The sequence below is a fragment of the Festucalex cinctus genome, chromosome 17 (genome assembly GCF_051991245.1).
Source record: "Festucalex cinctus isolate MCC-2025b chromosome 17, RoL_Fcin_1.0, whole genome shotgun sequence".
NCBI lineage: Eukaryota > Metazoa > Chordata > Actinopteri > Syngnathiformes > Syngnathidae > Festucalex > Festucalex cinctus.
In genome coordinates, this window is record NC_135427.1 from 8,985,046 (window position 1) to 9,001,177 (window position 16,132).

Here is a 16,132-nt window from a genome sequence, read left to right on the forward strand (position 1 = left end):
TGAAAATGAAATATTAAACAAAGCAAAAAGAGGAATGATACCTCTCTCGTACAAATTCAGCCATCTCTTTCTGCATTTGTTTCCCTTTGAGCTGTTTTTGCAATAAAACGTCAAAGCCGGTGATGTAGCTGTTGGCCTGGGGATCCTTCTTATCAGTCTGAAAGATCAACACAGCACGCACACGAGAAACACTTTGAGCAAACACTTTGCGGTCAACGTGAGAATGTCGCACCTCAACGTGCTTTCATGGCTTTATCAGTGGCATAGAAAGTCAAATCAAAGCTGCTTTTAGAGTGGAGCAGGCATTTAACAGGCAACGTATCTTGCAAAAAATCATCCGTCATCAATTTAAAAAAAAAAAAAAAAACACATTGGTCGTTGTGCCTAAACACCGTTTTAATTTTCCTTATTATTAAATAGAAAAAGGAACTTTGCCACCTGAATCAACAACAGTAACCATGCAGTTGAAAAATTTGTCAACACTGCATTCAACTCGGAGACTCAAGGTCACTCTTAACCTTATCGTGATTTAACACAATGTTGTTGTGGTTTTACTTTAAATCTAAAGAAAATATTGCGGCTTAGAAAACATTATCATGAATAAGTCAAGTCATCTTTATTTATACAGCTTTTTCAAATGCATATTTGTGGGGACAGGGGTCATGTTGTAATTTACATTTTTTTTTTTTTATGTGCACAAGTTGCTTCAAATTCAAAATTAAACCGCTCTTAAAAGGTGTATTCAAGGATTTTCTCACAAAGTAGAAGCCAAACGTTCACTTTTTTAAAAAAAATGCGCATGGCAGACATCCTATCAGATCTCCTGAGGGGGCGGGGCCGGGGGCGGGTCCGCATGCTCAGCTAAGAACGAGGTCGTTACGGCAGATTTATTGGCGCGATCGAGAACCACGATGATCCACCCGGAAGACAGACAGCCAAAAGATCCTCGAAAAAAAAAAAAGAAGAAGAATGCACTGTGTTGTTACGAAAGTCCAACATGAAGCGCTAATGCCATCTCGTGGCAGTAGAGTGACCTCAACACAAATCAATGCTTCACGCTTATTTTTTTACAGTACAGTACATCATTTTAATTTTAACTTTAAATGACTTTAAGAATTGCTATTAAATTACTGTATCAGTTTAAACATTATTTGTATTAGGTTAACAAACATTTTTTTCCCCCACTTTTATGTTAATTATCAAGAGTATGAAAAGCTTGAAAAAAATGTTATTGTACATTTAGAACAGATATAAAATGGGTGATTAATTTGTGATTATAGTGAGTTCATTATTGACCTCATTCAATGAATTACTATTAACGTTTTTATTTAACTGACAGCCCTAATTAATACACAAGGATTCATTGCTGTCAGGTTAACAGGGAACCATGAAAGGATCCCGATGTTGAATATGTCCACATCGGCGCATGGGGATGTTATTACGTGAAACAAAAGGAAAAGAGGCAATGTAAACGGAGTAGAAGGGATTTTTGTAGTTTCTCTATGCATGTGACGTATGATTTTGTAGTTGTGCTTCAAACAAGACTTCTTCGATTGTTACATTAAGCTGAACGTACCCAGAAGTAGTCACAGTAGCTCCATTCGTTTGGTTTAAGCAGCTGTTGCTCTGACATGGAGGCAGGAAGAGGGAAAGTCACACAATTAATCTGGGGGGGGACAAAGCAAGAGAGCGTCACAAAAAGGGCAGATTTTAAGGGGTGATTCATTCAAACCCAACTTGGAAAAGATGGGACCATTTGTTAAATGCAAATTTCAAAAAAGTAGTTCCTTATAATATCCTCTGGGATATTCAAAAAAGTGGATTTGATGAATAAAATCAACGCTTTCTTAAAATAATCACCTAAATCATTTTTGCAGATTTTTCAGGAAACAGAAAAAAAACGTAACCATGAGATGATTTAAGCAAACAAATAATAATTTTATCCCCAAAAAAAAAAGAATTCGGCAATTATTTTAAGAGGGTGACAAAATATGATTTTAATTCAAATCCACCTGGTCAAATACATAAGGACATTCATCAGGATGCATATTATACCAATTTATTTATTTACATTTTTCCAACTGATTTTTAGACCACACAGTTGAAATCATAAACTTCTTCACACTACAGACCACTAAAAGTAAATAAAAAAAAAAGTGACTTTTGGCTTTTCCTCTCAAAGTCTGTGAAAATTAAACCAATAAAGTACAATTCAAACTGTTATGGGTCATTTAATACCTTACAGACATCTAAAATTCATTGTTTTAAAATCGTTTCTGACACTGGCATCCCTTACTGGACTTCATCACGCTCTCATTTGTGAGATAAAGTCGGAGGTGTTTTTGTGTTTCCGATAACAAAACGAAAATCGAAAGAATTCCTCAGATGGATCTGCAGCAACAAGCACTTGACTGTGAGGGTATGAAGCCAGATCCCAGAACAACAAAGGTAATATTTCACCGCTGTGGTGGGAATATTAATGCTGACAAGTTCAGAGTCAGAAGCCAAACGCCCCTGCAGTCATACAATTCTGAATTTGACCAAACTGTCAGGGGGGAAATACGTCTATAAATGTGCAGCGGATATCGGAGTTCAAACTGGGTCACGCGAGACTTCGGCTTGCATCGAGTAGTCAAATAAACAAGCAACATATACGATCAAGTTTGGTCCGTCTTTTGCTTCTTGGCTTTTTTTTTTTTTTTGTGGCTATGTCCGTGAATGTGTGGCGGATATAATCGTACAGTATTCCATTCATAAATCAATTCATTCAATGTATTATTATTAACTCATTCACTCCCAGCCATTTTGACATTCACTCAGTAAAAATGGCTTAACGATTCATCACTCAGCCTTGTACCTCAATGATGTGATCCAGTATTTTGCAGCAACAACAATTAAATACAGATTCTCAAAGAATGCCTCCCTTCATCTCTGGTTGTTATCCCAGCAGCAAGTGATAAAATGTTTTGGGTTCAAGGTCGTGCTGCAGTGAGAGAGCTCGCTAATTAACACACAGTTGTGCTCAGTCAACTCGGTAAATAGAAATACAGCAGAAGAAATAATTATTCAACGAAATTTGGGGATAATGGTGATCGTGAATGGTATTCAAAAGACAAATTCAAATTGTTCGCCCTGAACACTGAAGGGAAGATACAAGCTGATTTCTTTGTACTCATGTGGGCATTGGTGGAGCATGCATGATGTGTAAAAATCTTTTAACCTTAACATTTTAAACTCCACTTAGATCTTATTTCACAATAAGGCAGGTCTCAGTGTTACAACCACAGACAAGCTGCTTGTTTTGTTGTTGACAGCATGTTAGGAAAGACGACCGTTGTGTGACGTAAACCTTTGGCCTTTTTTTACTAATCGGGCTGACCACATGGAGTCTGTTTGATGCACATGCAGAGTTGCCGAGTCCTGCTGATTTACTGCCATGTCTGATACATCAAAGGGCTTTCCAACTCGGATTTGTTGCTTTAGCCTCAGTCTTCACTTTTTTTTTTTCCCCCAAACTGGAAGGTGGTTAACAATGCTACTGATGTATATTGAATCTAAAAATAAGGCTTCCTCAATATGGCTAAAAGCTCCAAAAGTTGATTTTTTTTCACATTACTGTCCCTTTAAATGATCAGCCGGAAAACAAAAACCTCAGAAAATGTGTAGGACCCATCTCTGCTTTTTACTGGACTTTACTGAACCCGACTTATACAATGTGAATTCTGCATAAGACGACGTCATTGTGTAAAGCATGTACCGTATTTTTTGAGCTACAAGTCACATTTATTTATTTTTTTCATAGCTAGGCTGGTTTTGCGACCTATACTCAAATGTGACTTGTATATATTCAAATAAGAGCTCAGATTGGCACTCAAATACCCGTTTCCTTAATTGTGTTGACTTTCTTTAGGCGGTTGGCAAAAGCAGTACTTTCGGTGCCGACAGCACCGTTTTGTTTTGGGTGCTCAGTTTGAATTGGATGCTGGTTTTTGAAATAATAAAGAAAGCAAAGGGTTAAAAAAACAAAAAACAAAACAAAGTAGAAGAAGAAGATGAAGAAGTTTTTTGTTTTCTTTTGTTTTATTTATTAAAATCAAAAACCAACATCCAATTCAAATGGAGCTGTAAAACAACCGTGGTGACAAACAAGACAAAAAAAACACACACAAAAAAAAGCAAAAAAAAAGAAAAGAAAAAGGTCTAATCAGACAGTAAATTATTCAAGTAGAAGAAGTAGTAGTCATGGCAATGGAGATTTTGGGTGCGAGTCCGATCGACTGTTTTGGTCTCGTTTTTTATCAAATAAATTTCCCCCCAAAAATGTGACGCATACTCCGGAGCGACTCCGGAAAATACGGTAAACTAACAACTGACAGCAAGCACTAAAAACTTGAGAGAACAAGAGAATAGAGAGAAAAGACACTCTGGGAGACACAATAAAAATATTATATGCTTTTCGTACGAGCCCAGTGGAAGAAATTTGCTCACATTTTAATGATGTGCACACAAGGTGATGTACTACAGCTATAATAGTGGGTGGGAAAAAAAGAGCCCAACAGGAACATCAGCATTTTTTTTTTTTTGGTCAAACTTGAAACGTATTCCCCGCTTAGTATTAAATGAGATGTTTGATGTTTACTGAAGAGCGGCATAGGTAGTTTGTGGAAAGCGTTTCCACTCACCGTCACTGTGGCGTCCTTGTTGTGTTTCCTGGCGGGCGACGTCGGTCCCGGGATCTGCGGAGAGACGAAGGACGATCCATCAAAACCAGCATCCTCCAAGTCAGACATGACTGCTCCGCACGCGCTCTCTGTCACTCTCACACAGTTGTTCTGATGCTGAGCTCCTTTTCAGTCTGTCTGGACCGCTCGCCGCTCCTTCGACTGTGTACGCATGTTGCGAGTGCGTTTGCGTGCGTTTGCGTGCGTTTGCGTGCGTTTGCGTGCGTTGCTGAGTGTCCAAGCGGGCTTCGTTTTCTCATGCTTAAAATTAACTGATCTATCTTGCGTTTTATTCTTTCTTTTTATAAAGAGTAACTATTTCATCAGTGGCATTATTGTCAATACACTTTTGCTTCAACATTCTACAATATAGTAACTTTTCTATTGTCATTAACTATCTCAGTGGTGGGGCGGATGATCGGTTTCTGCTCATGATTTCGGCTCTAATCTGACATGAATGTGAAATTTATAAGGCTCTTGTGTAATTGTTATTTTAGGCTGTGTATTGTTACATTTTGTTGATGGATGAAATGTTACTTTGAAATAGACTAAGTGCAATTTCTGGAGAAATTGCGTGGGAATGCTGAAAGCTGAATGCTAATAGCTGAATTCTTATGAAGTCAATTGAAAGATAAATGATGTGAACATTACAAAGTTTTAATTACTGCAATCTGTCTAAGGTGGGATTGAATCATTTCAGAGAAATTATAATCCATTTCCTGAAACGATCGTCAGCTGGTAACAAACCGTCGAATGTACTAAAATGTGGTCCAAGCGGGGATTGAACCCAGGTTCGCCTTAGGGGAAGTAATTGCTCTAACGACTGAGCTAACTAATGGCGTATTCATTTTTTCGTATTCATGTGCATTTCATCATTTCAGTGAAATTGTAATGCATTTCCTTATATGATCAGTCAGTTGGTATACAGTTACATCACTAAGCATAATTGCCATGGATATATTGGCAACATACAGTCACAGGTGGGATTTGAACCCAGGACCTCCTGGTTACTGGAGCAGTATCAGAGCTGGTAATGATGGTCAGTTGTATGTATGGAAGTGGGCATGGAAAGTGGGACTTGGAAAAAGTTCAACGTCAGTCCCATTGAAAATGAATGGGGAAAAGTTGACATTTAACGTTAGTTAAATTGTGCGAGTACTGTAAGTGATGTGGAATCAGATGATATATATATAGCCCGGAAGGCGTGAATTTTTGAAGCAAGTTGAAATTTGAACGGTGTAAATCGGAAGTATTATGTGGGAGTTGTTTCTCGGGACAATAAGTGAGGCGAATAAAAATCCGAATAACATATGTGGGAATGCTGAGCTGTCAAGGCCCAAGGTCTTAAGTGTGGTATCAGAGTAAGAGCATGACTTTTGTGAGGAGGGTAAAATACGACTCCATAGCATTCAACATGCAAAAGTGTTCAACAGAAAGAGGAAAAAAAAAGATAATAAAAAAAAAAAGAGAACCAGAAGACGATTTTTATTTTGTTGTGCCAGGGTGTGATGGGCAGGAAAGGAGTAAAAATGAAGGTGGTGGGTGGATCTTATGAAGCTGCTGCTGCAGCCACATTGCCTTGTTAATTATGATCACTGGAACAGATAGTGTAGGCGGGATTAATCTACTTTAATTGCCATCAGCATCTCGATGAGGATAAGACGGAGAGAAGGGATTTGTAATGTGGAAAAACATTACTCGTTATTATCTTTATCATCAAACATAAGCTTTTGAGTTCATCTTTAAATACAGTACACGGTTGGTTTGTAGTCATTTTAAAGATACATTTTTCCATTTTTGTGGTTTAGGATTTGCACTTCCTTGATAACGCCTGATTGTGGTGAAAATGTTTATGATAAAACAAAATATATATATTTTTTTTTTTTTTTTTACCTGTGGCTCTGTACTGCCTTTCCGGCCCAGACTGTTGTGTTGAGGTTCCAGATGATGCACGGGGCTCCCACCTGAGTGAAACCCATTCACTGTGGAAACAAGTCCATTCTTTTATCATTTCAATACAAAGCAACCCACAACATGTTTTCAATATTTCACCAATAATGATTTTATAATACACATGTTTATGTGAAAATTGAATTGGAAGACGCCATATTGTAATATCTACCGTATGGAGGAGGGGACATTTTTGAAACACAAAATGGAACTGTAAAAATAAGAAAACATTTTATTCTTTCATGGAAAGAAAACAAAGTTGACATTTTTGTCTCGAGCGAAACAGAACTTACATTTTGATATCAACTTATATAAAACAGGAGGAAAGTGTTGATAAATGTTGCAAAAGTTTCACAATGAATACATGTTCCATACAATGTGATACGACGTACGAAAGAGTTATTTTCAAGGGAGCTGATAGAAACAAATGAGAACAACTTTCAGTGGCGGAGTTGGAAACGCGTTGGAATCCTGCAGGCTCTGTTTGGGTCAGACTTTAGGATAGATCGAGCCAAAAGAGTGACAGAAGGGGCCCTTTAGTTCTGCAATTGAAGCTACAGATAAAATTAGTTCCAGGAAGTGTCTGTTTCTATGTGTGTGGTGTGAATGAGAGGGTTCTTTGTGCCACTGTGGAATTTTAGTAGAATTCATAGCTTCGGGTCACAGAAAAAAAAAAAAAAAAAAAAATTCAGATAGAGATGCAAAATATTGAACCTGTAGGCAGGGAGCTCTTGTGCCGCTGGGAGGATTTCGGAGTTCCTGGAACACTGGAGGGTCTCTCCCATGTTGTCTCTAATAGAACACAAAAATAAACACGGAAACTTCACATATTATACATTAGGCAACAGCAGTGTCAATTTTCAATATACTGTACACACATATATAAAGTGCATTTTTTCTTTTTTTCTATATTCTAAAATTAGTTGTTTTTTTATATATATATTTTCTAAAACTATTGGTTTGATTTGAGGTACACTATGTGTGTTATATTTTTTAAACATAACCTACATTCACATTTTACTGCTGTTAAGCTACTGCAAACGTTTTGTGTTGTTATTTGCCCCCAGGTTCATTCTCACCGCAGGATCCAGTAAAATTAGCCTTCAATGTCAGTGTGCAAAAAAAAAAAAAAAAATGTATAAAGAACTCTTGTTGAATTTGGGTCTCTTCAGTTGTCTGACTCTATGCGGTGCTGTTGAACAGACGAGGCGGCCGAGCCAAGCCCATCTCCTTAAATGATACGCATGGAGCGAAGAGTTGGCAGCTCGCTGCGTGATGATGCATGACGTGACTGGAAAGCAAAGCTCTCGGGTTAAAAAAACGGAAATGTTTCTCTTGAAAATAAATAACGGAAATTTCAAATAAATACAAATTGAAATACAATGATGACAAATTATGTAAATAATCTAGTTAGATCCATTACTATTACCATTTTTTTAAAGTCAGGTTGGAGGCTCTCAAAAAATATTGCTCATGCTTACTGCATATTACATCTTATAAAATTCTACAATGAACTCATCAGCTTGACAACACAAGTTCCTCTTGTTGCCTATGATTTTGTATTTTTTTTTTTTATCTCAGGAAACCCTACTCTTGTGTCACATACAAGCAATTTTGTGTATTTTATTTCATAATGTAAGGGAAAGTTCTTCAACTCCGACAATAGCCACGATGTTATGTATGTATTTATTACTCATTCCTGGTCAGAGGTAATAATTTACATTTTATTTGACCTGTTGTAATTCAGTCAGTTTGTAACTGATATAGAAAATTAGCATGTTTAGCCTGTCAGTGGCCCAGAATTTTTAACCAGAGACGTGCTTGTGACAGCGGCTACCAGGCAAAAAGAAAAGTTCTACTCATTTTGATAGAGCACTTTTTTTTTCTTTAAAAAAAAAAAAAAAAAAAAAAGCTTGTCAAATTTAAAGCATCAGTGTCAGTCTCAAAAGTAAATCTCATCAGCATCCTTGCCGCCATCAAACTGAAGTCAAAAACACGTCAATCACTCCAAATTGCCTTAATTGACCTGTGACTCAGTTCCTTCGAGCCTCTTTTGAGACCTAAAATGAGCCTTCATCATGCAGATTCAAAATATCAATGACAGCCATGCAATGCATGAATGACCTTTTTCTCTTTGCAAAAACGAGTTAGGAAGTCAGAAAATAGCAACGAGTATGATGTGACATGAAAATGGAGATGAGGCTTATTGTCTATTAACAAGGTTACGTGAGAACATCCTGACTCCCAACGGAAAGAGGGGAGGAGGAAAGAGGTTTTTGGCCTTCTGAAGAGATGGTTTACAAGTCTGCCAAATCCTAGTTATGTAAGGAAAGTAACCATTATAAACATTGATACTGTACTTTTTAACATGTATAGATCGAGTCATATGCCAATGAATATGGTACTTGCCTAAGCGGGGACTTCTATCAATAAGCTTTTTACAAAAACATAAAAAAAGACAGCACACAACTCTGCTTAAGTAAGTCATCTTTTATACACAGTAAAATGTGTTTAATAATAATAATGTTTTCTGTACATGGCCTAAACAACAAGGGAACACGTAATTGACGCGCAAGAATAAGTCACATGTCAGAATGAGCCAGAGTTTTGTTTTGTTTTTATCAATGGTAAAATCACTTATATAGTTTACATAAATTAAACAGAGCAGACAAAATCGCAAAGTGTGCTTCAAGACTTTATTTTAGTTTCTCACTGGTCAGATGGGGACGAGTGGAGAATCTCCGAAGACTGCTGGTGTAAGCACTGCAACAGCCTGCACCCAGCAACTCAGGAAGGGAAAAACCTACTCAACACAAGCCCCGAACAAGGACGCGCTGCCCTCGCCTACACATGTTAGTTCCGTTACTATGGCAATGAGACGCGCGCACACACGGGACAGTATCTGATCGCGCTGCGTATCGCACTGTAATGAAAAGGGGCCAGAGAAAATAGCAGACATGCTATAAATGCTTATTGTTCAGTAAGAATGTAACCAGATAAGAGTTGTAAATTTTAAAAGGAGTCCACACTTGCAGTGCAGTCACGGTTGAGAGTTTGTCTTAAGACTAAGAAAACAATTAACCCTGCAGGTTTTCTCGGACCTCGGAGTCCAGTTCTGAAACGCCACAGGAACATCGACGATGCTGCATTTTCGCTTGAGTTGTTTAAAAAAATTGTAATTGCAAATCCACTGCAGTAGGTGGCAGTGGGGCGCACACCTTCAGAGAGTACAAAAGAAGTATTATAAAAGAGATATATAAAACAGAGTCATAGTCGGCTTACTAGGCTGCAACATGTCCATTGCTGAAATTGCAGATGATCGGACACTGTCCAAAGAAAAGGATGTCTGTCTGGCCATGCTACCTAACAATCAACTCAACTCAACTCAACTGAAAGAGAGTGAAAAGAGATTCCATGTTTTCTTCGGATGGAGCCCAAGGGCAATAAATCTAGTGAAAAAAACAGTAGGAACTCCAATATAGAACCTTGTGGAACACCATATGACTGTGGGGCGGTGCAGGACTCGGAGCACCCAAGGCGAACACAGAATGTTCTGTCGGTCAAATGTAATCACATCCTCGAATCTTAAATGAGAAGGCGAGTCTGGTCTGTGTAAAACAATCTGACATTAGCACATTAAAAGCCATCATATGAGTAAAAGGAAAAGAGGATTAGGAGAAGTGACTCCTTTCTGCCTGTGTCTGGGTTATGAGCCTTTGGCTAATTTTAGATTCAGTCTTGGCCACAATTTGACCACTGGAAACATGATCAGAGGCAAACAAGATGTGAACAGCTCTGTGGGAAAGTGGTTACAGTCTGAGGTGACATTTAATCCGCAGCTGTGGTAAGCAACAATAACCGGCAAATGATTTTCTCTTTAAAGGGGCGGTAGAAGGACAGTAGTACTAAAATGATTGGGTTCCATTATTTCAAAGACGAATAGAATGTATGAAACACCATCAGGGTAAATTTTTTTCTCTAACCCCAGAAAATAGAAGGCATTGTTTTCTGTGGTTAAGTAGTGAGAACATCCCTCGAACAATCTTTGTGGTTTCATCTGCTCTATTTTTGGTGTTTACCAAATGACACACAACAGAAAATGTTGCTAAGGAAACTGTCACACATCAGCAGTTGTTGTCTTGATCTTTCCGTAAGCTGCGGTCGAGGTGAACATCCGCAATTCTAACAGCCAAGTCATGCACCGGCCGGTTTTGCGTAATATTTTCTCGTTTCGTCATTTCAACTCACACCTACATCTAAAGAGACGTGGAGTATTGTGAACACATTAGCGCCACGCGATACTATAATCATGTGCAAGGATTCACAGCGAGTTAGTTCACTTCAACAGTTCAACAGTGTGTGTTGGTTTGGATCCCGACAACCGCTCCAGTTTCTCGCAAGGCCATTTTGACGAATGAATTGCCAGCCCCTGTCTTAAGGCGTTTCATTTACTCATACCGTTGCTTGTGGTGTTGACATAGTATCGCCGCCCTTGTGGAGACATGTAGCACTTCCAGTGAGGAGGCAGAGGGTCTCTCAGGTCCTCCAGTGGAAGCTGACTTAGTGATGCCGTTCTCTGTCAAAACAGTAAGGAAATGAAATAAGTGTCAGGATTTAAGCAGCAATATCATCAATAATGTTAAAAATCACAGAAGATCAAACGACACCAAAAATGTTACAGATAGTAAGTAAGTTTTTCATTTCCTCAAGCATTTCACAACCAGCAAGCAATGACATCAGAGCAAAGACACTCCTGCTACCACATCATGTACAAAGTAGCAAACCCCCGAAGCAGATTTTTAAGAGTCAGCATTTGCTCGTGTAACGCAAATGAACACAAGACAAAAAGAAGGCAAACTGCATACATCTGCTAATGGTTAGCAGAGAATACAGAATAGGAAAGAAAGAGCCCATTGTAGAGCAGTAAATATGTTGTGCAGAGAATTGAGACAGACACATGAAAGTCAAAATTTGGTCATCCATTCAACTAAAAGGCCTGGTTTGAAAATGTGCAGATGCAGTTGACCGTCCTCTAAATCCCACTGCTCTGTCTTGTCAAAGATTAGCAGAAACTCTCCAAAATAGGAATTTGAGACAAGAGTCTGTTCACCGCACAAATGTATGCTCCCAACAAATGGGGCATTGCTTACAAAGAAAATTAACATATTTTCCCCTGGTATCAATTGTATGGCCAATAGGCATTGATTCCTACAACACAGAAAAAAAATCTACCAAAGGGATTAGCATTTTAACATGGCTAAAAGATTTTTTCCACTTTATTGTCCCTTTAATTTTCTTCAAGTCATCTCTCTCGATCTCTCGATCGCAGTTAACACATTCAGCTCAAGTCTCATGAATCAACTGCTCTGCCTGTCAGAGTTGGGGTGCCCCAGGGGTCCGTCCTGGAGCCCATTCTCTTCATTATTTACGTACTCCCACTTGGCAAGCACAACATTCATTTTCAACGTTGCGCCCTTGTCCTCTGCCTGATCCAGGGATAACTTTGAGTAGTGTAACCCTATCATTATTTTGTAATTGTTTATAGATAACTGAACAGTAATTATATGGTTTTGCAACTGAATAGACAATAAAAGAAAATCATGCTTGCTTTGTCCGATGTATGACCGCTGCGTGTTCTGGCCAGGTTGCCTCAATAACATTCCGGCGCATTATTTCAACATGAATACTTAATTACATTTTAGGGCAACAATCAAACAAACGCTGGCTGAGGAAATGAAGTCATTTGTTACAGGACTGCCTGTGACATGGGGCCAATCGGTGTCAAAATAGGTGAAGAATTTGGCGCGTTATGACGAATTTATTGGAACTCCAAACAGTTGCCTCAAAGCAAGTGAATAGAAGAGATGGCAGAGGACTTCAGGTTCAAGATGGTGGCTAAGTCTGCACGTAAGAAATCCAAATTGGCCGTCATTCTGCCTGATCTGCAGAATGAGTCTGTGGATTGGTCAAAACGCAACAACACAAAAGCATACATAACGCATCTGAAAGATGAAGGCTTTCATGGTGGAAAATGGTGTCAAATCTTGCCGTATTCTTGTACCAGCATGTGCAACATTAAATAATGCACCATTACAGATGGTTCTAACCTTCGATTGCCTTGCCTTTCGCTCCACATTCACAGCACGCCAGCAAACCCTGTGGCAGGCAACGCATACACAATCATCCATCGAGGCTGCGCAGAGGAGCAACCACAACAACCATGACAACTGTGAGTAAGACTTTTAGATTGACACGACAGTACGTGTGTTTTTGTACCAGTACACATGAGCAGGAGTGGAGTTGAATTATTGTCTGAAATATGACAAGTATTGACCCTTTTAGAAAAATATGAGTTCAATGCAATGTTGGACAGTACAAACAAAACGCATTTGATTTAGAAATTCGAGTTGCCTTATCGATCCTTCCCTCCTTCCTCTCTTTAGTTTTTCCTCTGGTCTCTTGAGATCTCGCTAAATTTGCTGGAATTTAGAGGCTTCCGGGGTTGGCGTAAGACTTTGATTTTGTAATCATGGGGAAGGCAGGAAGTGTTTGGTCGGTGCTGGATTTCACTTTGATTTACCTTTCTTTTCTCTTTATTTCTTTATTTTTCTGACCTTTTCTCTGGTCTCCTGACCATTTAAACCTCACGACTCTGGCAAGATTCTGAAGTACCTGGTTAAGGCGAAGGGTAATGGGATATTTATAAGGTTTTAGGTGAATGAATGAGTATAAATTTATACGTATTTGCACGCACGCACACGCACGCACGCACGCAAACGCACACACGCAAACGCACGCACACATACACACAAAAAAAAATAAAAAAAATAAATCGAGTTGTTGCATTGCAATCGTTCTGCATGTACTTTTATTGTGAAAGCATACATTAGCCTCAAATTATATAACTATTTCTAAACGGCACAACACAAATAAGAGGCAGCCAAAAGAAAGCAGCTTAGAGGAATGTGCGAGAGAAAATAAACTTAATAACAGAGGTTCACTTAAAGCAGTGAGCGCTGAACAGACATTTTAAGAAAACTTTTTTTTTTTTTCTACAGAGAAAGGTTAGTTCCGATCACACGTCGGCCACTGTCCATGTGAATAGAACGAGCCGCCAAACGCATTGCTGCTGGCTAATGTACAAATATGTTGCCAATTCTTGACAGACAAATCTGGTTCAAAAAGCACAGAAAATGGATGTCTGAAAAAAGGGATGTGACTGGACTAATTAAAAAAACAAAAAACTTTTAAGGTTAAATTGTGACAACAAAATGAATCATGCCGCACACTGCAAGCCTGGACTCTCATCAAATGTATGAAATTATGAGTTACTGCAGCTTTTGTTGTCATGGCAATGTCAAATTTTAAAGTAAATTTAAAATGGTTGATTTCCTGTTATGCTTAGCATATTGCTCCAAGAGACTTTTTTTTTTTTTTTTTTTTTGTAATTAAATAAGTGTTTGGTGTATTACTTTGATTAAAATCATAATAATGTAGAATAAAATAAAAATATAGATTTTTATTTTGGCCATATCGCCCAGCCCTACATAAAAGTAAAAAAACAAACAAACTTTTGGCCGATGTATGGATCGGACAATTTAACAGCTGGCCGATTCTCGGTAATTGTTGGGGACTTAAGAATTAAAAAAAAAAAATGCAGGACAACACCTAACTGATAAGTAAACCTGTCCCAAGATTAATACGTAAGTATTATAATGAAGTCAAAAATCCATTGTTCACAAAAAAGAAAAACGTTTCAACAGAATGAAACTCTTCTGTCTTTCACGTAATGCCACAAAACTTCCTCAACATTATTACATTGTAAAGGTGACGTGGCCCAATTTTAACGTAAACAGCAATGAATAAGACTCCAACCTTGAGCAACAACTCAAGTTTTTCAGGCTTTTTTGTCAGTGTGGTGATTCACGCATTGATCAGCAGGTTAGTAACGTCTGAGGACAGACTTTGCGCGATTGTCCTGAAGAGGTGAGTCACCTCATCCCAATTGTCACCATCTGTGTCACCGTCACATTTTTTTTTTTGTAAAAGACAGTCCCCCCCCCCGGTCACTGGCTGTGTGGAGGAGGATGAATCCACAGACTCGGCAGTCCCCAGCTTCAAAAGAATGAAAAAGCTCAACATATGCAGTAGCTGACACGTTTACACCGCAAGTGAGTGTGCATGAAAAAAAGAGTGCATGTTGTCCAACGAGTGGTTACTGTACAAACTGAACCCAACCTCTGGTGATTCCTACTGGAACCATCTGGACCTGGAAATTTGAAAGTCTTCACCACTTTCAAGCTCGTTGACCTCTTCTCCAGCAAGGATAGTGAGTCGATATGTTAGCCACAAATGACAACAAATAAAACAAGAGTCTTTGCTTTAATGCTATCGTTATTATGAATGCATAGATTCAATGTTATTATCTGACAAAAGTACTTGACAGTGGCTTCAAATATGCTACTTGCACGCCAAAAGCCTCCAGTTGAAATTAAATGGAGTCAATCACAAGCCGTTCCAGGAACATTTATTTCCCACAGGAAATAAAAGGGAAATCATCGCTTTGTGCTTGTTTCTCTTCTCAAGTTAGCGTCGACGACGCATCGCGTGTTGAAAATTCTCCAAAAATAGACTAGAGCATAACACAATTGATTACTAAATGAAAATCATTTTGGTTCCTTAATTTGAACATTTAACTCTTAGGCATTTTATTTATTTATTTTATTTTTTTTTAACTCAAATAAAACATGAAACTAAATATGCTGATTTGAAAATAATTACCAGTAAGTAATATAATGACAAATTGAAATCAATCTGTGTTGAAAATCTGTGTTGTTATATAACGCTTACAACATTTTCCACAGACAATGGAAGTGCCTTTGAATGAATCCCTTTTCAAAAGGCATTTACACTCCAAGTATCAGAAACAAAACACTTAACAAGATTAATATTCATACCCACTATAGCAGTTTTACTTCTTTTGTATCAGTCATCTGAGATTTACGGAGACACGTTGACATCTTGATCCATTCTTTCAGCAAATTTGAATGACCTTTTTTTTTCTTTTTTTTTCTTTTTTAAACCATAATGATCAGAGCACGAACTAATGTGTCACACAAATAACGAGCGCACTCCCATGTCCAAACAACACTAAGCAGAAATAGATCATGTATTATAAAACAAAAGGTGCAGAGTGGATGTCGATACGAAATTGAAGCTTGGGAGGAGCATGAATCAAAGGTGTGAAAAAGGTTCGGGTTCGCCTAAGTTAAGGGAAGTGTCTGTTTCCTATTTTTCCCTTTACTAATCAAACCACCTTCCCTTTCTGGGTTACTGCAAACTCTCTGAAGTTGTGCGGCCGTCAGCACAATCGGATGCGATAATAAATAACGAAGGGAATGAGCTCATCTCAGAAAATGATATTGTATTTACAGATTTAAGAATAAAAACAGAATGTAGGC

General features: G+C 38.3%; 1 protein-coding gene and 1 long non-coding RNA gene across 5 annotated transcripts in view; one reads left to right on the top strand and one right to left on the bottom strand.

The window, feature by feature from the left end:
- Nucleotides 1-16,132, bottom strand: part of gas7b (growth arrest-specific 7b) — a 29,390-nt gene that overhangs the window by 8,803 nt on the left and 4,455 nt on the right. For both annotated transcript variants that reach the window (XM_077503140.1, XM_077503141.1), the window contains exons 3-8: nt 11,130-11,247; nt 7,386-7,463; nt 6,615-6,703; nt 4,683-4,736; nt 1,577-1,666; nt 42-157 (exon numbers count right to left, since the gene is read on the bottom strand). In XM_077503140.1, coding sequence (XP_077359266.1) covers nt 42-157; nt 1,577-1,666; nt 4,683-4,736; nt 6,615-6,703; nt 7,386-7,463; nt 11,130-11,247 — 545 coding nt within the window. The remainder of the gene's footprint in view (nt 1-41; nt 158-1,576; nt 1,667-4,682; nt 4,737-6,614; nt 6,704-7,385; nt 7,464-11,129; nt 11,248-16,132) is intronic.
- LOC144005160 (uncharacterized) overlaps nt 1-16,132 on the top strand; it is a 28,476-nt gene that overhangs the window by 7,585 nt on the left and 4,759 nt on the right. For 2 of the 3 annotated variants that reach the window (XR_013279513.1, XR_013279512.1), the window contains exon 3: nt 12,814-12,900. This is a non-coding gene — a long non-coding RNA (uncharacterized LOC144005160). Of the gene's footprint in view, nt 1-12,813; nt 12,901-14,720; nt 14,843-16,132 lie in introns of all 3 variants that reach the window. The other variant, XR_013279514.1, reaches the window with a different exon arrangement.